This window comes from Saccopteryx bilineata, chromosome 9, assembly GCF_036850765.1.
Source record: "Saccopteryx bilineata isolate mSacBil1 chromosome 9, mSacBil1_pri_phased_curated, whole genome shotgun sequence".
Lineage (NCBI taxonomy): Eukaryota > Metazoa > Chordata > Mammalia > Chiroptera > Emballonuridae > Saccopteryx > Saccopteryx bilineata.
Window position 1 is genome coordinate 75,294,778 of NC_089498.1, and position 27,477 is coordinate 75,322,254.

Genomic DNA, 27,477 nt, shown 5'->3' on the forward strand with positions numbered 1-27,477 from the left:
GGTTAAATCCAATTTCTTAATATGCCAATTAATTTTATGGGCTTACATAAGATCAGAAAACAGACCTAACCAGGCAGTGGCACAATGGATAGAGCTTTGGACTGGAACTCAGAGGAGCCAGGTTCGAAATCCCGAGGTCGCTGGCTTGAGCAAGGTGTCACTCGCTCTGCAGTAGCTCCCTGGTCAAGGCACATATGAGAAAGCAATCAATGAACAATGAAGGTGCCGCAATGAAGAACTGATGCTTCTCATCTCTCTCCCTTCCTGTCTGTCTTTCCCTATCAGTCTGTCTATCAAAAAAAAAAAATCAGAAAACAGGTTTTCAGAAATGGCTACAGTCAACAATTCTTAGTGGAACTAGTGAAATTTAAAAAAGAAAAGGAAAGGAGAAAATAATCTAGATCAGGGGTTTACCATATTTTTCTGACGAGATCGGGCGCGTTCAGGGTGATATGGCCGTAGACTACCATATTTTTCTGTAAGGGTCAATGAGTGAATATCTTAGGCTTTTCGGGGCCACACAGTCTTTGTCACAACTATTCCACTCTGCTCTGGGAGCACGGGAGCAGTCGTGAACACGTGTCGGCATGGTGGTGTTCCAATAAAACTTTACAAAAACAGGCTCTGGGCCTGATCCAGTCCATAGGTTTTTATTTGCCAGTCCCTGACCTTATTAGCCCTCAGTCCTCACAGAGCCTCAAAATCACTTTTATAAAATATCAGTACCGGCCGACCTCAGAGATGTTCCCAGTTTGGTTCTAGACCACAACAGTAAAATGCGTATCTCAATAAAGCGAGTCATAATCTTTTTTTCTGGTGGAAAGTCTTGCTTTCAGTTTGTAAAACACGCATCATCTATGAGGCGCAATTAAACGTGGTTTGCCTATCTGTGGATCCCACCCCCAAAGGGTCTTGGTTTCTGAGCTCCTCAGGGGATTCTAAGCTGCATCAGGGCTGAGAAGCGTTATTTCGGGAATGGCCATTTGTCTCTCGCTCCCCTCAGATTTCAGGGACTTTTCCAAGTTATCTTCAATGGCAGTTTTTACCATGTGATTCTCAGATCATAACATGACATGAAGACCAGCTAGTACTTGGGGTTATCAACAGGAATAGTTCACTGAAGGGAAAAAAGTCAAACCTCAAAGACCAAAACTCCATCTGCCTCCACCTCCCCGGGCTTTAATCAGGTGAGTATCTGACCCCGGTTCTTACCTCTTCAGCACCAGTGGGAATACCTGTTATCACTGATGGGACTTACCAGGTTGGGGGCTGTTTTCTTCTAAGTGAAATGCAAGTGTATTGTGATAACGGAATTCATTCATTCAAATTTTCTAAAAAGTGTACTTTATTATATGTGAGATACTTACTGGCAACTGAAACACGGACCAGAGGAAAGTCATTGCCTCCCAGATGGTTGGGCTCTCCAAAATTTCACTTATGAGTATAATTGTTAAGTCCAGGAATCCGAGTACGTAGTCTTTATTTTAGCTTTTAAACTAAGAACTGAATTTCCAGGCAAAGTGTCTTGATTGGGGACACCAGGGTTGAAGTGATGAGTAGCCTTCAGATTACTCCATGCCCTTTTGCCCCAATTCTCCTCAAAGATGGGACTCACTTTTCAGCTGTAGAATATTTCTTTTCTCCTGCTTTGTGGTAGCCAGACTTTTGGAAGAGACGATGAGACACATCTGTCACACTACCATCTCTAAGACTGATAGCTGTGATGCCACTCAAAACCAAACAGCAATCACCTCTTCCTTATAACTCTTCTTTCTCCTCTTCTGTGCAGATGCAGGCTGCCCGTTGACTATTCATAAAGGGTCGGCAGCCCAAGGTCCATACAGTATTAAACACAGTATCAACCAGGGAATCACATGCTACTTGAAAAAGATGTAGAAAAATACAAAGGTTAGTATATAGAATTACCCCCTCCAAGTAGTACAAGTAATTTTAAAGAGTCAATGTATTTCCAATTTGACATGATACCCAGAAGAAAATGGAGGCAATGATCCAAATACAGAATTCAAAGGAAAAGCATACATTTAAAAGAAGGTTTTCAGAGAAGCTTCCATCCAATCTAGTCAACCAGAACACACATTGGGATGCCCTCCTTTTTTATTTTTTTAAGAGAGGAAGGGAGAGAAAAACAGGAACATTGAGCTGCTCCTGTATGTACCCTGACCAGGGAATTGAACTGGCAACCTCCGTGTTCCAGGATGACCCTCCAACCAACTGAACTATCCAGCCAGAACTTAATTTTTATTGATTTTTTAGAGAGACAGAGGAAGGGAGAGAGAGGGGAGGAGAAAGGATGCATTCATTTGTTGTTACACTCAATTGTGCATTCTTTGGTTGCTTCCCATGTGTGCCCTGACCAGATATGGAACCCGCAACCTTGTTGTTTTGGGACAACACTCTTAACCAACTGAGCTAACTGGCCAGGGCGCCCTCCATTTATGGACCTCCAGGTGAAAACCATGTTAGCAATGAGGCTCTTCCATAGCACTATGCTCATTCCATGGAAAACTTACCATTTTTGCAGAATACTTGCTCAGATAACATTACTATATTTCCTATAGTTTTCACTGTTCAAGTGTGAGATGAATAATCATTTACTCATTGAAAAAACAGGTATGCCTGTTGGATATGTTGGTCAGCCACTCTGTAAGGCATCAGAGGAACAAAAGGGATCCTAACTCAAGGAGATTGCAGTTTGGACAAAGAGGATGAAAGGATAGACAGGTAAACAAATGGAAGTGACACCAAGGCAGTCTGAGAGTGCACAGTAAGAGTCTCTATCCCTTTAGGGGTAAGGATTATTATGGAATGCATCTCAGAACACTTCTATTAGAATTTTGATAGGGGTTGCATTAAATCTGTAGATTTCTTTGGGTAGTATGGACATTTTCTTTCAACTGATTATTATTATTATTATTTTGAAGTTAAATTTAATGGTATGACATTGATCAATAAGAGTATGTAGGTTTCAGGTGAACATCTCGATAGCATTTGAACTGTTGTTTGTATTGTGTGCTCATCACCAAAATTCATATTATTTTCTATCACTGTATACCTGTTCCTCTTTTCTCTCCTTCCTCTGACTCCTCTCCCAGGTCACCATTTCACTTTTTTTTTTAAGTGAGAGGAGGAGAGATAGTGAGACAGACTCTCACATGTGCCCTGACCATGATCCACCTGGCAACCCCCATCTGGGGCCAAGGCTCCAATCAACCAAGCTATTTTTAGTGCCTGTGGCTGATATGCTCAGACCAATCAAGCTATTCTCAGTGCCTGGGGCCAATGCTCAAACCAATCAAGCCACTGGATGCAGGCGAGGAAGAGGAGAGAAGGGGGAGAGGGAAGGGGAGAGAAGCAGATAGTTGCTTCTCTTGAGTGCCCTGACCAGGAATCAAACCCAGGATGTCAATATGCCAGGCCAACACTCTGTCCACTTAACCACCAGCCAGGGCCACCATCTCACTATTTTCTATGTCCATGAGTCTCAGTTTTATATCCCACCTATGTGTGAAATCATATAGTTCTTAGATTTTTCTGATTTACTTATTTTTATTTCACTTAGTATAATGTTCTCAAGTTCCATCCATGTTGTCATAAATGGCAATATGTCATCATTTCTTATGACTGAGTAGTATTCCATTATATATATGTACCACATCTTCTTTGTGTGTGTGTGTGTGTGTGAGAGAGAGAGAGAGAGAGAGACAGAGACAGAGACAGAGACAAAGAGAGTGACTGAGAAAGGGACAGATCGGGACAGACAGGAAGGGAGAGAAATGGGAAGTATCAATTCTTTGTTGTGGCTCCTTAGTTGTTCATTGATTGCTTTCTCATGTGTGCCTTGATGGAGGGGGAAGGCTACAGCAGAGCAAGTAACCCTTTGTTTAAGCCAGCTACCTTGGGCTTCAAGCCAGTGACTTTTGGACTCAAGCTAGCGCGACCATGGGGTCATGTCTATGATTGCACACTTAAACCAGCAACCCTGCGCTCAAGCTGGTGAGCCCACGTTCAAGCCTGATGAGCCCATGCTCAAGCCAACTACCTTGCGGTTTCGAACCTGGGTCCTCTGTGTCCTAGTTCAATGCTCTATCCACTGAACCACCCCTGGTCAGGCTGTACCACATCTTCTTTATTCAATCCTCCATCAAAGACACTTTGGTCGTTTCCATGTCTTGGCCACTGTGAACAATGCTGTGATGAACATGGGATCCATGTGTCTGCATACCAATGTTTTCAAGTTTTTTTGGGTAGATACCCAGTAAAAGAATTGCTGGGTCATATAATAATTTTATTCTTAATATTTTAACATAATAGAATGGTCATTTTTAACAATATTAATTCTTCTATTTCATAAATAGGGACTATCTTTTCATTTATTTGTGTCTTCTTCAATTTCTTTTATCAATGTCTTATAATTTCAGTGTATAGGTCCTTCACCTCATTGGTTAAATCTATTTCTAGGTATTTTATTATTTTTGATACAATTGCAAATGGGATTTTTAATACAATTATCTTTCTTTTTTTTTTACAATTATCTTTCTTATTGTTTCTTTTTAGTATATAGAAATGCAACAGATTTTGTATATTGATTTTGTATCCTGCAACTTTACTAAATTTGTTTGTTAGTTCTAACAGTTTTTCAGGGAAGTCTTTATGGTTTTCTATATATAATATCATGTCACCTGCAAAGAGTGACAGCTTTATATCTTCTACTCCAAGTTGGATGACTTTTATTTCTTTTTCTTACCTAAATTGTTCTGGCTAGGACTTCCAATACTAAGTTGAATAGAAGTGATGAGAGTGGGTATCCTTGTCTTGTTCCTGACTAGAGGAAAAGCTTTCAGCTTTTCCCTAGTGATATAGCTGTTTCAACAACAATGACAACATAATGAATGATCAGAGTGCTCCATGCAGAAGGAACTGCAGAAACAAAAATATATGGCAGGATTGGGAAGGCAGGATTCAGGAGAGAAATCAGAAGTTAGCAAGTTGATGCTGAAGAGCTAGGCTAGAGGTGAACAAACGTTTGTCTTACTAAGGAGTTTAGATTTAATCCTAGGGAAAAAGAAGATGACCAGATTTGTGTGGTATAAAAATATGTCTGATCCTTATGGGGAGAATAAATCTGATGGAACCCAGAGATTCAGTTAATTTTCAGTAACCAGGCAAGTTATCAAAGAGGTATTTGGGTGAAAGAATCAATAGGACATTGCTTGAAGGAAGTAGCTTGACCTGACCTTAGAATAGCAACAAGCACTTTCTCACCCTCTGTATGGACAGGTAGAGTGATACTCCCTTTTACAGGGCCTAATTAATTATCTGTATTTTCAGGCCCTTACAGATTTATTTTACAACTATACTCTACACATGGATCTTTGAACAAGATCCAACATTTTTCCTTCTGACCTTCCTTGTGGCATGAGGTCAGCTCTCTATAAGCCTAACTTTCAAATATCGCTATCTAAAAATATATAATGCTAATACTAGATGTAATGTTCTGGCTTCAGAAACTAAAATTAAAACTTTTCCTAAGGTGAATTAGAAACAGAAATGATAGAATCAGTGCTAGAATTGGATAGCTAAGCAGCTGCTTAAAAATATCCTCGAGTATATGTAGATCTTTACATACAAAAGATAGGTTTTTAAAAATTCTTTCCCTGACCAAGAACAAACTATTCAATAAAAAAAATAGGGTATTGGCCAAATTAAGAGGTCCCATACAGAATAATTCCTTATATGGAAAATTATTTAACAGTGGAATGGATAACTAAAGCCAACTGGACAACTTTTTCTCCAGTCTTAAAGGATAAAATTTTATATCTCTGGGAAGGCTTTGGTGTGGCCTGTCCATCAGGAGTGGTGCCAGCAGCTCTGGGCAGGACAGCAAATACTTCAACGAACGAGTGCCCAGCATCTCGCTTCAGCCTGCCATGCATTATCCAGTGTTCCATAAAGTTCCGCGATCTTTAATGGCCTCTTTGAGTAAAGGGACTCTGTCTATATTTCTGTGTGAAAACAGGAACAAAACTCCTGCTCAAAGGTAAGAAGCCCTTCAGATAGCTACCTTCCACATTGGAGACAAAGCCCAGACTTCGCTTGAGGTCAGAGCAGATAGAGTGGAGGCACCACCGGAATTTTGCATCACAACGATACTTGTTGGCACCGCAAGTGTCATAACAGACGTCCAGCTGGTTGCAGCACTTGGTCATCGCTGGAATGCCCAAGTCCATCTGGGAAAGAGAGAAGGAAGAAAATGCCACGTTTAGACCAAGGACCTTAGGCAACCTTGCCCAAGTACTTAAGGAGTCAGTTCTCAAATTTCTGCCACATACTCAGATCAATTGAGAAACACCAGCTGACTTGAGAGAATATGTCAGGTTGATAGTCACAGGATGCTAAGTTACAACACAATTAATAACTCTGAGTGGCTCGTTTTTTTCTCTTGGATTTTAGTAATTTTCAAGTTCACAAGCCATTATGATGATGAAAATAGAAATCAGAATGTTAGTCTAGAGAGCAGAGCTTCAAGACTTCCCAATTCAGCTAAAACTTATGTGAGATTTTCTTTGAGCAAAGGATCCCAAAGCTCAGAATTATGAAGAATAAAGCCTTAGATCATCAAGAGGTCACCAGCATTTATCAGAGATGCATCTCACACAGCACATTTTAATGGTGTGTATGTGTGTGTGTGTGTGTGTGTGTGTGTGTGTGTGTGTGTTATGTTGGGGAGCAGAGTCAGATATAGGACATGTGTTCAGAGTTCCTGAACATGAGGAGCATCTGGTCAGACAGCAAGATCTAATGCACACCTCAACACACACACATGCATTTATTAGCATCCTGTAAACAACTCTAAATATTATGGCACAAACTGAGTAAGTTCATAGAATGCCATACGGAAAGTTATCTAACCGGAATTGTTTACAGTCTTATGAAAGAAGATGAAGAGAGGATTAACAGAAATAAAACTTAAGAATATAGCAGGTAGCCCTGGCTGGTTGGCTCAGTGGTAGAGCGTCGGCCTGGTGTGCTAGAGTCCGGGTTTGAATCCTGGTCAGGGCACACAGGAGAAGCGCCCATCTGCTTCTCCACCCCTCCCCCTCTCCTTCCTCTCTGTCTCTCTCTTCCCCTCCCGCAGCAAGGCTCCATTGGAGCAAAGTTTGCCCGGGCGCTGAGGATGGCTCACCATCAGGTGGATCCCGGTTGGGCGCATGCGGGAGTCTGTCTGACTACCTCCCTGTTTCTAACTTAAGAAAAATACAAAAAAAAGAAAAAAGAATATAGCAGGTAAAAAAAAAGGAAATAGTGAGCAAATCATTTGTGAACAGGTCAATTAGTTTGTAAGTATTTCAAGTCTTAGCAGGAAAATACAATGTCTAAATATTTTTATTATGGAGAAGGATAAGTTGATGGGTGACCTTGACTTCCAAAGTGACTAGTTAGATTGATAAATAATCTCGAGCAAGGAAGGGACATGTATAAAGAGTGGTCAAAGAGGGTAATTGGTCCTGACCTGTGGTGGCACAGTGGATAAAGCGTTGACCTGGAAATGCTGAGGTCGCTGGTTCGAAACCCTGGGCTTGCCAGGTCAAGGCATATATGGGAGTTGATGCTTCCAGCTCCTCCCCATTCTCTCTCTCTCTGTCTCTCTCTCCTCTCTCTCCCTCTCTGTCTCTCTCTCTCCCTCTCTCTGTCCTCTCTAAAAATAAATAAATAAAATGAAATAAAATAATAATTAAAAAAAGAGGGTAATTGATCTATGGTACAAAATGGATGAGAACAGGGTGGGTCTAGGTATAGACAGAGCATCGTAGAATCTTTTGCAGTTTTTCTGATAATATAAGAGTGGACTTGAATATAATCCGTGAAAATCTGCTTTCAGGGCATGGGTGGGGATTGATTATTCACTGTTATAGGTCCTTTCCCCTTGGGTCTCCATAAGTGTTCTCTTGTTCAAACTTATTACAAGGCTACTTAAAGCAGAATATGGAGTTTGACCATTTAAAATGCCCTTTCGTGCAACATTAAGAGTCAATCTAGCCTGACCTCTGGTGGCGCAGTGGGATAAAGTGTCAACCAGGAACACTGAGGTCTCTGGTTCAAAACCCTGGTCAAGGCACATATGGGAGTAGATGCTTCCTGCTCCTCCCACCTTCTCTCTCTTTCTCTATCTCTCTCTCTCTCCTCACTAAAAATTGAATAAATAAAGTCTTTTTTTTAAAAAAAAAGTCAATCTAGTTCATTATTAGACTAGGGAAAGGCCTGGACTCTGCAATCTGGGTAAACTACTTTGCTTGTCCCTACCCCTAAAACTTAAAATATGTCACAACAGAGGTAACTGAGAATTGGCTGAGTACAGTGGCTATCATTCAATTCAACTATAATAAACTGGAAATTCTTGACCTAGTTCTTAATGATATTTGTATCAGCAAAAAAATGACTACTTCGAAAATATAGTGCATACCACTTCCATAGCCACTATATTGATATCAAGTAAAATATATTGGGCAAAAATAGGTTGTTTCGCTAACATAAATATATATTTGAAAGGATTGTCTTTCTTCTGTGTCCATACAGTACTGATTGGTGTGGACAAGGCTGAGTGTACAGTGGTGCAGGTTGTTCAATGCACAGGAGGGTAATATCTAAGGGGGCACTTTCCCATAAGACATCATAGAGTTATATATTTATTATGAAAAATGTTGCCCTGGCCAGTTGGCTCAGTGTATAGAACGTTGGCCCAGCATGAAGACATCCCAGGCTTGATCCCTGGTCAGGGCACACATGAGAAGTGACCATCGGCTTCTTCCACCTTCATCTCCCCTTTTCAAACCCCTCAGTTGGTCTGAGTGTCAGCCCTGGGCTCTAAGGATAGCTTGGTTAATTTGAGCATAGGGTTCAGATGGGGGTTCTCAGGTGGATCCCAGTTGGGGTGCATGTGGGAGTCTGTCTCTCTATCCTCCACTCACAGAAAAAAAAGAAAGAAAGAAAGAAAGAAAGAAAGAAAGAAAGAAAGAAAGAAAGAAAGAAAGAAAGAAAGAAAGAAAGAAAGAAAGAAAAGAGGGAGGGAGCGAAGGGAGGGAAGGAAGGAGGAAGGAAGGAAGGAGAGAGAGATGAAAGAAAGAAAGAAAGAAAGAAAGAAAGAAAGAAAGAAAGAAAGAAAGAAAGAAAGAAAGAAAGAAAGAAAGAAAGAGAAAGAAAGGGAAAGAAATAAAAAGAAAGAGAGAGAGAGAGATGTCTAGCCAATAGCAGTCAAATTTCCTTTTCTCTACACAATCATTATATTAAGAGAAATTTCTAACCAATGTAAGAAAACCGTCTTGAGGAAAGGGGACCATTTCCATTTGGCATAAAAACACCACATGAGTGAGCAGGATTTTAGAAGAATAAACATTATACTGCTTAGAAAATTATTACAAAGTAAAATCTTTTTAATCATCAGAGACTTGAAGTTGAGCCTGATTAAGATACAAGTCAAAATCACAGTTTAGCCATGAAAGCCCTCTACCTACATTTTACATAAAGCCTCTTTTCTAAAGAAGTCTTACAAGAAATTAATTTATTACTTGTTTTTAGGGGAGGCTGACAGTTTGAGGAATAGTCTATAGTGTGATGATAGATGTTTAGCCAGTGGTTGGATGTGTGGGTGGAGGGGGTTTGGGGGAGGGGTTGAAGATTTCTATGATGTTACTACTTCAAGCAGAGCTGCTTTGACACTAGGACATGAGAGACATGAGAAGTCCTGATGATACTGTAGCAATGAGCTCTCACTGGTCAGTACCATCAGCTCCAGCACAGCACTTGAAAAGCTCTCTAATTTAAATAAGTCAGACTTCTCAGATCTACTTCATATTTAGTTTTGTTTGATCTCCTAAAGCTTGGCGATGTTTGCAATGGCGATTTCAAAGTTCACTGTACAAGGGCTTATCTGAGGGACAACAGCCTCTGAGAGAAGATCGGATACTTCTTTTAAAAGTTCTCTCCCTTCCTCTGTATCCAACTTAAAATACTTAATCATATTGTTCAACTGTAATCTATCAGTGATCACTTCCATCCATGGTAACTCTTGAATGCCTCTTAGTTAAAACCAATGAACTAAGAAAATAATGGTTGTGGTACATACACTTTCTGGTACCTTGAGACCCAGGAAGTAGGAGCTGCAGCCATTGGGCTCCTGAGGTTTGTAGCCAGGTCTGGGCATTGGTGCCTTTCCTAGCAGAGAAAGAAAGAAAAGAAGCAGGAAGAAATATTTAGATATTAGGCATTTGGAAATATTTATGAAGTAAAAATTATCTAAGAGTGTATCAAATTTTTCCTTTAACTCTTTGAGTAGTGAGTTTTTTTCATGCTTGCTGACCCCTGGAAGTGAGTTTTTTTCAAAAAATGAAATTAGTTCTAGTTACAGTTTTATTAATTTAAAATCATGTTTGTTTGATAACCAATTTATGGAAACAAAAAGAACATACGTTTGCCTTTTTTTTTTAATGTTGCTTTACACATTTTTAAAATAAAAATTTTTGTACGATCGTACTCTGGATGGTGAGGAGGCATGAGGACATACATGAACGTTCATACTACTCAAAGGGTTCAAAGTTATTGTTCCTCAGGAGATATTCACATCCAAATTAGGTAGGGATGATGGTAATGCTGATGATGATCTCAGAAAAGAGTAAAAAACCTTGGCCCTGGCTGGTTGGCTTAGCAGTAGAGCATCAGCCTGGCATGTGGAAGTCCCAGGTTTGATTTCCAGCCAAGGCACACAGAAGCACCCATCTGCTTCTCCACCCTTCCCCCTCTTCTTTCTCTCTATCTTTCTCTTCCCCTCCCACAGCCAAGACTGCATTGGAGCAAAGTTGGCCCGGGTGCCGAGGATGGCTCCATGGCCTCTGCCTCAGGTGCTAGAATGGCTCTGGCCTCTCAATGGAGCAACGCCCCAGATGGGCACAGCATCGCCTCATGGTGGGCATGCTGGGTGGATCCCAATTGGGCACATGTGGAAGTTTGTCTGACTGCCTCCCCAATTCTAACTTCGGAAAAGTAAAAAAGAATTTTTAAAAGAGTAAAAGCTTTTAGACAAGTTTGGCATTTTTCTCCTAATCTCGAAGAGTTTTATGAGCATTTATTTACTAACAATTCTAAAATTTCTTAAGTGCATGACCTTGAAGATAAGGTCTATGGAAAAACAAACTAAAATTTAAGGTTTCTTACTCCTCTGTCCACTGTATGACCACACTCCTTGCACAGAAAAAGAAAAACACACCTGATTATACATGTCAGGAATTAGAATTATAACAGTAGTGTAAATTTTTTTTCCAGAATAACTTTGATAAAACTTTTCACAAAATCCATAAATATAGACAAACCATTATTGACCAAAGGACAAAGAAAATACCCCCATTTTAGGCATTTCTATCATAGAACTAAGCAGAAACTATCTGAAATGCTTTAATGTCTTGATTTCTCCCCTACATAGTTTTTGAGTTATTTTATAATCTTGCAAATACATAGAAAGAAACTTTGTCAGTTGTATCAGTGGTAGTCATCATGAAGATAACCCTGACCTGAGGTACTTCACGACGGTCATCTCCAACGAGTATTTTTTCTATTACCCAGAAAAGGAAAATGGGGTTGGGAGGTTGCGTGGCTTTCCTGTCGTTTAGTAAGTGGAGGAAGCAGGGTGTAAATCCAGACTTCTTGTTTGTCTCCCACACCATGTTGTTTCTCTGCATTCCTTTGCCTCTTTTTAGGAAATGCAAGACATATGTAAGACTGAGGAAATAAGCTAAGAATTAACCCTTGGAGTGAGGCACATGGCATTTCTATTTTCTTTTTTTCTTTGACCTCCTATCAGATATTTTAATTATTATTTTTATTATGAAATTTCAAAACTGAAGAAAAGTCAGAGGAATTAACACCCATGAATCTACTACACAAACATAGTAAAGGTTAGCAACACCAAAATTTCCATAAGTATTTTTTCTGTTTAATTAAATGTTATAAAAATGGGCACAAGAAATGAATAGACACTTCTCCAAAGAGGACATACAGATGGCCAATAGACAAATGAAAAAATGTTCAACATCACTAATCATTAGAGAAATGCAAATTAAAACCACAATGAGATACTACCTCACACCAGTCAGAATGGCGCTCATCAACAAAACAACACACGATATGTGCTGGCGAGGATATAGAGAAAGGGGAACCCTCCTGCGCTGCTGGTGGGAATGCAGGCTGGTGCAGCCACTGTGGAAAACAGTATGCAGATTCCTCAAAAAATTAGAAATGGAACTGCCCTTTGACCCAGCCATCCCACTAATAGGAATATATCCAAAGGACACCATAGCACCGACTGAAAAAAAGAAATGCACCCCCATGTTTATGGCAGCATTGTTCACAATAGCGAAGATCTGGAAACAGCCCAAGTGTCCATCAGTGGACGAGTGGGTTAAAAAGCAGTGGTACATATACACAATGGAATACTATGGGGCCATGAAAAAGAAGGAAATATTACCTTTTGCAACAATATGGAGGGACCTGGAAATTATTATGTTGAGTGAAATAAGCCAGGCAGAGAAAGAAAAATACCATGTGACCTCATTCATTTGAGGAATCCAAGGAATACTGAGAACTGAGGAACGGAATTGAGACAGAGGAGGGATCAAAGGGACCAGAGGAAAAGAGGACAGAGGGCAAGGGGATGATAGGATGGGATAATCCTGAAGGGAAGGGGGGAGGGTACTGTAGAGAGTGGGGCAAGGGAGATGTTGAGGGGAATAGGGGGGAGGGGGGATGCATTTGGGGTGACCCTAGAATCTATGTAAACACAATTAATTAAATTAAAAAAAGAAAAATAAGTAATTAAATGTTATAAGTACAGTCGAAGCCCCTTTGCACTCCATTTTTGTTTTAATTTTTAAATACTAGGTTTATACTTTAGAGTCCTTCTTATTATTCCTCAAAATTGTCTTGATTATTCTTGGACCTTCACTCCTACATATGAATTTTGAGGTCAACTTAATATATTCTATAAGAGATTGTCAGAATTTTGCTTGAACATACTTTGAATTTATAGATTAATTTGGAGACAACTGACTTCCTTAGAATATTCTATCTTCCCAACATAAGCATAGTATAGCTTTCCACTTACTTAGTCTTCCTTCATGTCCTTCAATAGTGTTATAATTTTCTCCATATAGCTACTATAGCTCCTCCATACTGGATTATTCAGATGCTTACACAATACAGACTATCTCAAAAAACCCAGAATTAAGAATCATAAGGCCAGTGCAGTAAATCTGTACTTTTCTGGAACCCAAGTGCTTCCAGCTTTCTGCTCTGACAACCCAGAATGAAGCCCTGGCTCTCATGGTCCAAGATGGAGCTTCAGCTAACACAGTCATATTATAAGCAGCAGGATGGAAAAACGAAGTAGAAGGGTCACAGCCCCTCTCTCTTTAATAAACACTCCAGAATGTTCACACATCACTTTCTATTTCTTCTTTTGGCCAGACCTTAATCAAATGGCAACACCTAGTTGCAAAGGTGGGCAATGGAAATGAAGTTTTTATTCAATGGAGGCATCCATGGGTCCAGCAAAGTTAGGAGAAGAAGCTTATTTCTACTGGAAAGGGGAAAAATATTAGAGGAAAATAAGCAGTTGCTGCTACAGTTGGTTTGGGTATTTATTGCTGTGGTACAACACGTATATAAGATGGTAGTTTAAGATGGCTCCCAATGACGCCGTCTCTGGTATCCACACCTTTGTGGATTGTCCCAGGGTTGTCTGTGTGACCAAAAGAATATGGTGGAAGTGAAGTATGCTGTTTCCAAGATTAGGTTATAAAAGATTACATTCTGGGTTGGGCTTGCACGCATGTGCTCTCTCATCCTCTCTCATCACTCATTCTGGGAAAAACCATGTTGCAAACAACCCCATGGAAGGTCCCTGTGGTAAAAACAACAACAACAACAACAAAAATAAACACTAAAGCCTCCTGTCAACAGCCATGTGAGTTTGGAAGGAGAGCTCTGGCTTCAGTCAACTCTACAGCGACTGCAGCCTCAGCTGGCAGCATGACTAGACCCATATGAGACCCTCAGAGCCAGAACCACTCAGCAGAGCTGCGCTGAGATTCCTGCCTGTCAGAAACGGTGAGATATAAGAAGTGTGTTATTTTAAGCTGCTAAGTTTTGGGGTCACTTGTTACTCAACAATACATAACTATTCTGGTTGCCATTATGATTTAGATCTCTTTTTCATTACATTTTTTTCTATAACACCATTGAGATACAATTTATACATTATACATTCACTCATTTAATGTGTATAATCTGATGGGTTTTAGCATACTCACGGAGTTGTGTGACCATTACCACATTCTAATTTTAGAACATTTTTATCATCCCCAAAGAAACCCCACACTCACTCCTGTTGGCATTAGCTTTAGTTTTCTGCCACATAACACTTTCCATGGGAGTGTTTGCATCTGGCTTCTCCAGAGTGAGTGATGAGAGAGGATGAGAGAGAGAATGCGTGCAAGCCCAAGATAGAAGTTGTCATCTTCCACACCCTAGTCCTAGACAACCACTAGTAGACTTTCTGTCTCTTTAAATGTGCCTACTCTGGACATGTCACATAAATGAAATCATACAATATGTGGCATTTTGCATCTAGATTCTTTCACTTAGCATAATGTTTTCTAGGTTCATCCATGTTGTAGCGTGTATCGGTACTTCATATCTTTTATTGTCAGAAAATATGATAGGCATGTGGGTTATTTCTATTTTTTGACTACTATGAATAATACTGCTACAAACATTTGTAGGCTGGTTTTTATATGTAAAATATTTATATGTTTTCATGTCTCCACAGGATTAAAGCTGTCTTTGTCACATGACCTATTTAACATTTTGAGGGACCGCCAGACTTTTCCAAGCTGGCAGCATCAGTTTACATTCCCACCAGCAGTGAATGAGGGTTCCCTTTCTCCACATCCTCTCCAACAAGTGTTGTTACCTTTTAGATTATAGTCACCTACGTGGGTATGAAGTGGTATCTCATCGTAGTTTTGATTTGCAGTTCTCTAATGACTAATTATGTTGAATATTTTCCATGTGCTTATTGGCCACTCATATATTTTCTTTGGGAAAATGTCTACTTAAGTCTTTTGCCCATTTTAAAATTGAGTTGTCTTTTTTATTGATTTGTAAGAGTTCTTAATATATTCTGGATATATAAATGCCTTGTCAGATATATCACTTGCAAATAGTTTCTTATTTTGTGTGGCTTGTCTTTTCACTTTCTTAATGGTATTCCTTGAAAAACAAGAGTTTTAATTTTGATGAAGTCTACTTTATCTGCTTCCTCTTTTACGGAGGTGATTCACATAACATAAAATTAACCATCTTAAGGTGGCATTCGGTACATTCATAATGTTGTGCAACCATAACCTCTCTCTAGTTCCCAAACATTATTATCATCTTCCAAAGGAAGCCCTATGCCCTTTAGCAGTCAGTCCCCTTTCTCCCCTCCTCTCAATTCCTGGCACCCACTAATCTGCCATTCGTTTCTAGAGATTTACTTATTCTGGGTATCTAAATAAATGGAATCACACAATGTGTAATGTATTATGACCACCTTCTTTCGGTTAATTTTTTCATGGTGTATCTGTGTTGTAGCAAGCTTGAGTACTTCATTCCTTTTTATTGTTGAGTCCATCCTCAGGAAATACCATAATGAGTTTATTCATCCATCCATCAATGGACATTTTGGTTGTTTCCATCTTGTGGCTATCAGGAAAAGTGCTGCTGTTGAACATTTGTGCACATGTATTTGTTTAGATACCTATTTTCAATTCTTTTGGGTAGATATACTGAAGGAATGGGTGACACAGTAATTCTACGTTAAACTTTTGGACTACTATGAATAATGCTTCTACAAACACTTGCATGCTGGTTTTGTGTGGAAAATACGTTTGCATTTCTCCATAGGATTAAAGCTGCAGTACTGTTTTCCTCAGTAGCTTTGTCATTACATTCCCACCTGCAGTGCACAAGGGTTCCTATTTCTTTACATCCTCACCGTTTCACTACACTGTATCTAAATGTGAACTGTATATCCTTATCCTTCTTGGAACAATCTTTTTTTTTTTTTTTTTTTTTTTTTTTTTTTTTTTTTTACAGAGGCAGAGATAGACAGGGACAGACAGACAGGAACGAAGAGAGATGAGAAGCATCAATCATCAGTTTCTCGTTGCGCGTTGCGACTTCTTAGTTGTTCATTGATTGCTTTCTCACATGTGCCTTGACCATGGGCCTTCAGCAGACTGAGTAACCCCCTGCTGGAGCCAGCGACCTTGGGTCCAAGCTGGTGATCTCTTTGCTCAAGCCAGATGAGCCTACGCTCAAGCTGGCGACCTCGGGGTCTCGAACCTGGGTCCTTCCGCATCCCAGTCCGACGCTCTATCCACTGCGCCACCACCTGGTCAGGCCCTTCTTGGAACAATCTTAAGATTCAAGTTTCTTTGATCTCTGGAGAAGTTACAGCCATTGTCTGAATATTTTATTTTCCTCATTCTCTCTGGTTTCTCCCTCTGGGCATCTTATTACTGAATGATGAACCTTTCAATCCTATGCTTCATGTATTGAAATCTCTCTTTCATATTTCTATTTTTTTTCTCTCTCTACTAAATTACCTTCATCGAATCTATTTTCCTTTCTCTCTAGGTTGACTTAACTGCTATTTAACTCATCCACTGAGCTGCAGTCATTTTCTTTCAATGACTATAATTTTCCTTTCTTAGAATTCTATTTAATTCTTTTATATCTGTGTATTTATTTTCTTTTATTAATTAATTTATTTTTATTCAGTGAGAGGAGGGGCAGCAGAGACAGATTCCCACATGTGCCCTGACCAGGATCCACCTGGCAAGCCCACTAGAGGGCAATGCTCTGCCCATCTGGGCCCCTTGCTCTGTTGCTCAGCAACAGAGACTTTTCTTTCTTTCTTTCTTTCTTTCTTTCTTTCTTTCTTTCTTTCTTTCTTTCTTTTTCTTTCTTTCTCTTTCTTTTTTTCTTTCTTTCTTTCTTTCTTTCTTTCTTTCTTTCTTTCTTTCTTTCTTTCTATGATAGAGAGGAGAGACATAGAGAGAGAGAGACAGAGGGGGAGGTACAGGAAGCATCAACTCCCATATGTGCCTTGACCAGGCAAGCCCAGGGTTTCAAACTGGCAACCTCAGTGATTCCAGGTCAACACTTTATTCCCTCTGCCACCATGTCAGGCCCAACCAAGCTCTTCTTAGTGCCTGAGGCAGAGACCATGGAGCCATCCTCAGCACCCAGGGCCAACTCCCTCCAATCAAGCCATGGATGCAGGAGGAGAAGAGAGAGAGAGAAGCAAGAGAGGGAGGGGTGGAGAAGTAGATGGGTGCTTCTCCTTTATGCCCTGACTGGGAATTGAACCAGGGACTTCCACATGCTGGGCCCACACTGGGCCAATGCTCTACCACTGAGCCAACTGGCCAGGGCCTGAGTACTTATTTTCATTGAGTTCTTTTTATTATGTTTTTTATTCTTTTTTAAATTTCTTTAATAATTTCAAATATTCTTTTTCTATTATTTATATATATTGTATTATTTTTATATATTAAATTACTTTATTCTCTCTAGCTCTTGGGATGCTAAGTCTTTCATTTTTTAATGTCTACTCACTCTCTCTCATGGTGGACTATTTTTTCACATGTTGTGAAATTTTTTCATAAGAGCTGATCTTCCAGGAGTGCTCGTTTTTTATAATCATCCTGTGCCCTGGATTCTTTACTATGGAGTAGTTCCTTAGTTGCTTGTGCTGTGGCTCTACGAGTCTCAAGATACTTCATGTTAATTTTTCAGGTTACTCTCCTGGGTATAGAATATGCTTGGAGTGAGTTTTTACTGAGTGTTTTTTATTTGTCCTTCAAGTCCTAGCCCTAGGCCTCTGGTCGGAAAACTTCAGCTTGCGAGCCACATGCAGCTCTTTGGCCCCTTGAGTGTGGCTCTTCCTCAAAATACCACGTGTGGGCGCTACCTCAATAAGGAATGTACCTACCTATATAGTTTAAGTTTTAAAAATTTGGCTCTCAAAAGAAATTTCAATCGTTGTACTGTTGATATTTGGCTCTGTTGACTAATGAGTTTGCCGACCACTGCTCTGGGTGAATGGAAAGCATCCTCACTAATTCCTTGGAATATTTGACTGAGGTTTTCTAATCTTTTTAAAACAGCTCCTCAGGCTCCAAGCTTTATGCAGACTGTCCAGGTACACCTGCTTGGGAAAGGTGGAAGTTACTTCTCCTCTCTTTGAGCATTAAACCCACTCCTTCACCCCTGGAGTCTACCTCTGCTCCAGATTGAAACCCCAAGGCTGTGGCGGCAGCAGCGGTTCAGCTCACCTCTTTGCCTTCGCATGTTCTCTTCATTTCTGGACCTTGAATGGTTCCCCTTATTTCATTCTAGTTTGAGTGTGTGTTTTTTAAATGTTTTATTTTCACTCATTGTTTCTTATTTGTAATAGAGAGGGACTTGACCTGTTGACAGAGTCTGCAAGCTCACCAGTAATTCCTGCATTACTTATCAAGGTCTTGAGAAACAGAATTTACCGTTGACAACTCTACTAACCTGAGATGTGTGTGTGTGTGTGTGTGTGTGTGTGTGTGTGTGTGTAGCACTGGGAATGGGGGGGAGTGGGTAAAATGCATTAAATAATATTTGTAATCAAGTTACAGTTTTGAAAACAGTCACACTGTGCCATATGAACACATGTGTATTTAATCTTAGAGGTGAGATTATGGCGATTTTTTTTTTTTTTTTTTTTTTTTTTTAGTGAGAGGAGGGGAGGCAGAGAGACAGACTCCTGCATGTGCCTGGACCAGGATCTGCCTCACAAGTCCACTAGAGAGCGATGCTCTGCCTATCTGGGGTCGTTGCTCCATTGTCCTACAATGAAGCCATTATTTTTTTTAGTGCCTGAGACTGAGGCCACAGAGCCATCCTCGGTGCCGGAGGCCAACTCTCTCAAAAAAATCAAGCCATCACTGTGGGAGGGGAGAAAGAGAGTAAAAGAGAGGGAGGGAGACAGAGGGAGAGAGAGAGAGAGAGAGAGAGGAGAAGGAGGGGAGGGGTGGAGAAGCAGATGGTTCCTTCTCCTGTGTGCCCTGACCAGGAATCGAACCTGGGACATCCACACACCAGGTCTACACTCTACCACTGAGCCAACCAGCCAGGGCCGAGATTATGGTGATTTTATTTTTTCTTTGGAATGTTCTTTTACAAATGTTCTGCATAGACTAGCTTTAAAGAAATCAGGAAAAAATGTAATGAAGAAACAAATGTATAAATTTGATGGTAAAATTATCTTTTTAATAATTTTGCTGATAAAGGGCTTTTGCAGCAGACTCAGTGCAGATTCCTGGGTCACCCTCTATCTTGTTTGTACTTGAGAGCTTACAGAATATAAAACTCTGATCTCTCAGTTTTAAAGATAATGAGATGCCAACTGTAGACACTTTCTAACTGGCCTGCTATTGATGAAGGTTATTTGTGTGTGTGTTTAATATTATGATAGCTGCAGAAATTCTGTTTTAGGAATGAAGCTTGAAGTACAAGTTCAAAGAATAAAAGGTGCTGGTTTAAGTCCAGGTCGAAATAATATATCATATCCTCAAATTATAGTTTGAGTAGCTTTGGGTTGTGTTGAGTCTTTACAGTTTGATATTTTGAGTCTAGGCATTAATAATGTACCAGTTGATTTTGTTTTCTGGTTTTGGCTGTTTATGGGCATGGGATCCTATAGATTACAGGTTGGCAAAAATGGCCCAAGTCTAGTCCATAGCCTGTTTTGTAGTCTGCCAGCTAAAAATGGTTTTTATATATTTTTAATGGGTGGAGGGGGAGGACAAAGCAAGGATACTATTTTGTGACATGTGAAAACTATATGAAATTCAAATTTTAGTGTCCATAAAAAGGTTTTATTGGAACACAGCAACACTCAACTTATTACATACTAGCAGGCTACTTTCCTAGAAAAAGAAATCGCTGAATATTCTTATAATCTTGATGGGAAGATGATTTTCTAAGCAAGACAAAAACTTCAGAAAACATAACTAAAAAGACTGACAGAATTGATCTTATGAAAACTAGAAACTTCTGAATAAACATGAAATACTTAAAAACACTTAGAAATGAGATTGATTTTGGAACGGAGAGTCTAACCTTTTTCTCTCTGGTTTGTCACTGAGAAGAACAGTAAAAACTTCCAGGGCTTTATTAGCTTGGTCAAGGGTTTGTCTTTCCTGGAGGGGTGTCCACTCTCCCCACCCAGATGGGTCCTGCAGGAGAAGCTCTGTGCTTCTCTCGGGTCTCCCAAGGAGCAGAGCACCGTGTCTGCCACGATACCCTGCTTACCTCCAGAAGCGCTCAAATACAACCTATGTAACCCATCAAGGGGACAGAGCAGAACTGTGACAGTTTTATTGAAGCAATAAATTGCATTTTAGTTGCTAAAACAGATGAAGTTACTGCGTGCGGTTAAATGACCAGCTTCCCCTAGTTTGCCTGGGACTGTCCCTGTTCAGTACCCAAAGCCCCACACCCACCCCAGGCCTTTTCTTCGTCCCCAGCAAACAGGACAGTTGGTCACCCCAGCATGAGAGCACTTTGCCTCTAAACCAGTAGCTATTTTCTTTTTTCGGGCTTTGGGTCCCCCATGAATTCTTTCCCTGGAAAAATATACAAATTCACAGGTTCATAAAATTTTGCTCTAAGATTTCAAACAAATTTTTTTTAAAAAGTCTAATAAAAAAAGAAAAAGACTGATATTTAAAAATACTTTTTTTCCTTAAAACCAAACCCAAGAAGAAATTTGTCATGAGGCCCTTTATCAAAGTGTGACAGTGTGGACAGTATGTTCAGTCATGATTTCCAAGACACAGACATTCTGTTCCGGAGACCCTCTAACAGAAAACTTCATAAACACGCGGCACACTCATATCATTTGATGATTTCTTCCCAAAGTCCAAAGGGTGTTGTCCAGCCTGTGGGATTGTTGTGTTTTGGTTTTTAATGTTGAAAGAGAACTGGAAAAATCTGAATGCATAGCTAACTTGTTTACTAGCCCGTCTTTCTCATAACATTTATAAAATTCATTTGGTACCTGTCATGCACCATACATAGCGCAATACTTCATATATACTTTCTGTCGTTCTTACAACAACCTTAAGATGTAGATATTATTAACATTATTTATACGGATGAGGAAACAATGGTTGAGAGTTAGGTAACTTGCTCAAGGTCACCAGCAATGAGATTCCCCACACCACTAGCCCTATTCAAACCCATGATTTTTCCACTAGTGGTATTTTTCCAAGTCTAGTTCAAGGACCACCCGTGCAGTTTCAGGGTCCTACCACAGACCCACCTAATCAGTATTCTGGGGTGGGCGAGGGAATCTTGTTCATATCAGTGCCGACTCCTTATTCTAGTTGCACTGTGTATGCTATTGATACATCCTGTGTCAGCTTACACTACGTACAGCCTTTGGCCAGATTTTGTGTGTTGACAGGAAAGTGAATTGCTGTCAATAGAAGTGTGAAAAGCAGTGTTGACACACTATTGCAGGCTACCAGGGCATAAACACACCTTTACCTGTCCGGGCAACCTACCGGCTGAAGTTCTCCAAGAATGACCTCATAAGCAGTGCACCAAACTTTGGCTGCACTTTGTAATCACCTGGGAAACATTAAAAATAATCATGTTTGCCTGACCAGGTGGTGGTGCAATGGATAGAGCGTCAGACTGGGATGCAGAGGACCCAGGTTCGAGACCCCGAGGTCGCCAGCTTGAGTGTGGGCTCATCTGGTTTGAGTAAAGCTCACCAGCTTGGACCCAAGGTAACTGGCTCGAGCAAGGGGTTACTCGGTCTGCTGAAGGCCCACAGTCAAGGCACATATGAGAAAGCAATCAATGAACAACTAAGGTATTGCAACAAAAAACTAATGATTGATGCTTCTCATCTCTCTCCATTCCTGTTTGTCTGTCCTTATCTATCTCTCTCTCTGACTCTCTCTCTCTCTGTAAAAAAAAAAAAAGTCATGTTTGGGTCCAGCCCATGAAGATTCTTATTTAATTGGGTTGAGGGGCAGGAGTTTTTAAAGCACTTCCCCCCACCCGCAGGTGATTCTAAGTGCAGGGTGGAGGTAGAGAACCACTGCTTTGAGAACAGGTACCCCTCGTTTCATTATTCTTCGCTTTATTACGCTTCATAGATGTTGTGGTTTTTACAAATTTAATGCAGTGCCCTCCACCAACAAAAAGATAACAACTCACTAAATTGTGAAACTTGCTTCATTGAGAAAGGAACCTGCAATATCTCTGAGGTAGGCCTAGTAGTGGTAAGTACCGATAAAATAAGATTTTTTCTTATAAACTAATTGTTAAATTGTTCTTTCTGGCAAAAGATTGCAGCCTTTAAAGCGGTTTCTTTTTTTCCCCCTCAAAGTGTAGTCCCTGGACCATAGCATCAGGATCACCTGGGAACTCTCAAAAATGCAAATTTTCTGGCTCCTCCCCAAACCAACCCAATCAGGAACAGGAGGGATAGGATGGGGGCAGGATTTAAGGCCCAGGCAAGTTCAAGAACCACTGCTTTAAAGAGGGAAGAGGTGTATCACAAAGTAAACAAAAATTCTCAGGCCCTGTTCAGTATTAGGTGTTAACTGTTCAAAAGAATGCTTGCTTCTCAGACAATTTGGGAAGGTATTTTGCACCAGTTGGACACCACATCCAGGTTCTCGTCTCCACTGGGCTCCAAAGGTAACAAGGCCTAACCCCATATTCCCCATGTGTCTCTCAGGCCCCTCCTTGAACAGCTCTGATTTGCAGAGTAAGTGCAGTTATTTGCCTTCCTGAAATCTCTGTTGACTATTCCCATCCCCCACAGATAGCTGCAGACACCGACCCTGCCCAGGTAGAGGCTTGCAAGCAAACTCTGCTGGTCTTTAATGCTACTTTGCTAGAGAAAGAAGAAGATGATTTAATTCATTTTTTCCTTAAAAAAAAATTCCTGCTGTTATCTATTTGGTGAACCACAGACCGAAATTTTGTGTTGTCTCTAGGAGGGAAAAGAGCACCTGTGTTGATATCTGAAGTGGGTCAGTCCCTTTCCTGCCCCATTGGTGCAGACTAGACAGACCAGTCCAGTAAGAAGACATCTCAGCGTTTGTCCAGTTCACCTTAACAAAGCCATGGCTCGGGGTTCAGGTGGGTCCTAGCATACACCAGGCTTTCTACCAGGTGGCATCTTCACAGAGAAAATGCAGCTTCCTTTTTCACCATGTCTGGGTGTGGTAAAATTCTATGTTGCAGGCCCTGGCCAGTTTGCTCAGTGGATAGAGCGTCGGCTAGCATGCCTGGTCAGGGCACACATGAAAAGCAACCATCTGGTTCTCTCCCCTTCCTCTCCCCCTTCTCTCTCTCTTCCCCTCTCACAGCCAGTGGCTTGACTGGTTCGAGTGTGGCCCCAGGCACTGAGGATAGCTCAGTTGATTCAAACATTGGCTCCAGACAGGGGTTGCTGGATGGATCCCGGTCGGGGCTCATAAAGGAAGCTGTCTATCTCCCCTCCTCTCACTTAAAAAAAAAAAAATCTGTGTTGCAAAACTTTTGATTCTGGAGCAATAGTTAACCATTGTCTTCTAATCAGTGTGGTCTTATAAGGAAGCCTTTTCCCTGCTCGAAGGTTAAAAAAGGGAGTGAGGGAGACTGATTGGGTGAATCTCTCTCCAAGCTGAGTTCTAGCTGTTGAGTGTTTGGAGAAAACATTTCTCAAATGTTTTCCTGCTAGGCTAAACTGGCTCTATTTTTATCTCTGACCCCATGATGAAACATTTGATAAACTAAACCATAAAACCAATGCAATCTGAGATTGTGTATGCTTTTGAAACATTTTCATTTGCATTTGAAGTTACCCCCTGCCTCCCCACCGTGAGGTCCACAGCTTTCTGCCCCCACTACATGGACTTCACGGCAGTGAAGGAAGAGCTGGCCCCAGGCTCCCTTTCAGGGGCAGGCATGCTCCCTGGCTTCCTGGTATCCTCTTTACAACTGAGGCAAGGTAATGCTCCTACCCACTCACAGTTCTACATCTGGCACCAGACCTGATGGAGAGCCCCAGGCCCCCTGAGAGCCTGATCCCAGGTGGGCAGGGACAGGTGGCATAAGGGCATAAGTGTTTTCTACCCACTGAAGGCCTGTCATTGCCAACTGAGGTGAGTCAGTGAACCGGTGCCCAGCCGAGACTGACACAGCTGGAAGGAAGGTGTGAACAGCACCAGGGGGAAATCCATTTCCCAAGCTTAGCACCAAGTACTTAGGGAACAAGTCTTAGAAAGCTTCTTGGAGCTGGTTTGCCAGATGAAATACAGCAAGCTCAGTAAAATTTGTATTTCAGATAAACAACAAATAAGGTGTCAGTATAAATGTGTCCCAAATATTTTAAATATATTAACACATTATTTGTTGCTTATTTAAGATTCAAATTTCACTGGGTGTCTTATATTTTCATTTGCTGCATCTGGAGATCCTACCTAAGAGGCGATGACAACAAAAAGTTCATGACCAACTGTGACCCTGCCCGGCTATTCACAGGTCCACTGGTGAAAGTTTTCACAGGAAGAGAAGCAGTGCACTCACCGTATCGGCACCTGTACTGACAGACTCCATTTTTCCCTCCCAGCAGCTCCAGAAAGGAATCAAAGTAGTTGTTGACAGATTCAAAGCTGCCCCGGATGTGCCGAAGGCCCCAGTCTGAATAGGACTCCTCTGTGTCAGGGCTGGGGTCGCTCTGTGCCAGGCCACCCCCCAGGCTGAGCCACAGAATCAAGGAGCTGGAGACCAGCTTCATCCTGTGGCCACGTAGGTCTGGAGGTCTCTCCTCAAACCCCAGACACGGTCCTGGAAAGTCCAGGTGCACAACCCGTGGGCCTGATGTCGGGCAGGACCAGGAAAGGGACTGTCTGGAACACTCAATCTATTCCCCAGAGGTGGACTTTAAACACGGCTGTGGAGGTTGGGATGAGATCAGAGCAATTAGAAAGGGCAAAGGTTAGGCGGTGGGAGGGATGGCCAGCGAAAGAGAACACCACAAAGGGATTCCACAGCCCTGGAGCAGGGAACTGTTGGCCAACTTCTGGGAGGCATGAGCAGGGAGCAATTGGAGCTCTACCCTCCAACCGGCTTGTTAACCTATTGATCAGTTACAAGTTTGGCCCTTCGGAGTCAGACTTTTAACACAGAATCTTGTCTCAAGATCCCAGCCCCACGCCTGAGCCAGTCACCTACATACAGTCTCTACGGAGATTCAGGAGTACCTATAGAGGATTCAGGAAAACCCCATTGACAGTGAGTTATAATGTCACCTATACCAATAGTCAGGATATATATTGTCAGAGAGAGTGTGCAGGGTGAGCGTTCAGATTTGGGACCAGGTGCTCAGGCCCTGTCCTCTGATCAAGCAAAGCTCCTGATTGTAGCCAGCCTTGTGCTGGAGCTTCTCCGCCTCTTTGTTTACACTCAGTGTGTGTGATATCTACAGACTGCGGCTTGCCCAAGGACAGTACTGGGGGAACTCCGCTCTCCTAGTGTTTTTGTGTTGAGTAGCTTCAAAGTCAGGGGTATTTAAAATTTTAGGCTTTAAGAGTGTTGACTGAAGTCTAGTGTTCTGTCATCTCTTTTATTTTATACTTTGCTTTTAGTCACATAAAGCAAGGAATTTTATTCTGAAATCTCTAGTCTATATACATGATACACTTTTTGACCAAATGTAGCTTCTATCTCAAAAGTCTGGAATGCCCCATAGAATATAAAGAATAAAATTTCTTCATTTTAGGTAAGAGGTATACTTGTCTAAAGACTCTGACCAAGAAAGGTAGAGCTTAAAAAATATTTCGCCTGACCGGGCAGTGGCGCAGTGGATAGAGCATCGGACTGGGATGTGGAAGTCCCAGGTTCGAGACCCCGAGGTCACCAGCTTGAGTGCAGGCTCATCTGTTTTGAGCAAAAGCCCACCAGCTTGAACTCAAGGTCGCTGGCTCCAGCAAGGGGTTACTCGGTCTGCTGAAGTCCCACGGTCAAGGCACATATGAGAAAGCAATCAATGAACAACTAAGGTGTTGCAATGCGCAATGAAAAACTAATGATTGATGCTTCTCATCTCTCTCTCTATTCCTGTCTGTCTGTCCCTGTCTATCCCTCTCTCTGACTCACTCTCTCTGTCTCTGTAAAAACAAAACAAAAAACAAAACAAAATATTTCATATGAATAACAACAGTGTCACCAATATTTTGAAGTGTTTATACTCTTTCAAACCACTGCATGTGTACACACACGTGTGTATATATGTTATATATAAGGTCTACCGGAAAGTTCTGTCCGTTTCTATCACAACAAGTTTCGACACGTAAGCACATGTTTATTTGGCACATGTGTGCCTATTTTTATCACTTAATATATACATACTGACGTAGCAAATTAACTAAAACAAAGTTGATTCATGTTAGTCTTATGTGTGAAGCAATAGTGTACCCATGGCTACTGATAAAGTTCATTTACGCCACTGTAATTTTTACGAATTTCAACAAGGAAGAAATGCTACAGAAGCATATCTGTCACATCCACTATATTCCCTGGATTAACACCTTCCGACTATCACTTGTTTTTGTCCTTACAAAATTTTTTGAAGGGCAAAAAATTCAAAAATGAGGCCTGACCTGTGGTGGCGCAGTGGATAAAGCGTCGACCTGGAAATGCTGAGGTCACTGGTTCGAAACCCTGGGCTTGCCTGGTCAAGTCACATATGGGAGTTGATGCTTCCAGCTCCTCCCTCCTTCTCTCTCTTGCCCTCTCTCTCTCCTCTCTAAAAATGAATAAATAAAAAAAAATTCAAAAATGAAGAAGATATCAAACAAGCACTGGTTCAATTTTTCACATCAAAAGATAAAACATTTTTCAAAAATGGGATATACAAATTGCCCTCATGCTGGCAAGAAATCATTAATAATAATGGCAATTATATTATTTAATAAAGTTTATTGACGGTAAGAAAAATTTGTATTTTGTTTTATTCCAAAAATGGACAGAACTTTCCGGTAGACCTTATATATACACTCATATATTTTTTTTGCATCAGTTCTACAAAGCAGGGTAATATTATTCCCATTTGAAAGATGAGAAAACTGAGCTACAAAGGTTAAATGACTCAATCCAAACTGTCCAAGCTTTCAGTGGTAAATCTAGAATCAGAGCCAGCTACTTAATTTGTGTATCCCAGTCAAAATGAAAATACAGAACTCCTCTCAAAATGCAGAAATAAGTGCAATTAAAAGAACTAAATACAAAGCTTTTACTTTAAAAATATTTTATTGCTTA

The 27,477-nt window shown here is 40.9% G+C and overlaps 1 protein-coding gene across 3 annotated transcripts; it reads right to left on the minus strand.

Moving 5' to 3' along the window:
- Positions 1-1,325: 1,325 nt before the first annotated feature.
- PLA2G12B (phospholipase A2 group XIIB) lies at positions 1,326-25,101 on the minus strand. Of its 3 annotated transcripts, none has more exons than XM_066242366.1 (4): positions 24,745-25,101; positions 10,154-10,230; positions 6,083-6,248; positions 1,326-1,880 (listed from the first exon to the last, which is right to left on the minus strand). In XM_066242366.1, the coding sequence occupies exons 1-4, from the start codon at positions 24,953-24,955 to the stop codon at positions 1,759-1,761; spliced, it is 576 nt and encodes a 191-aa protein (XP_066098463.1). In that variant the 5' UTR covers positions 24,956-25,101; the 3' UTR covers positions 1,326-1,758. The 3 variants fall into 3 exon arrangements, with proteins under 3 accessions (XP_066098463.1, XP_066098462.1, XP_066098461.1); XM_066242365.1 differs by having other exon boundaries at positions 1,326-1,877; positions 10,142-10,230; XM_066242364.1 differs by having other exon boundaries at positions 10,142-10,230.
- Between the last annotated feature and the right edge of the window lie 2,376 nt (positions 25,102-27,477).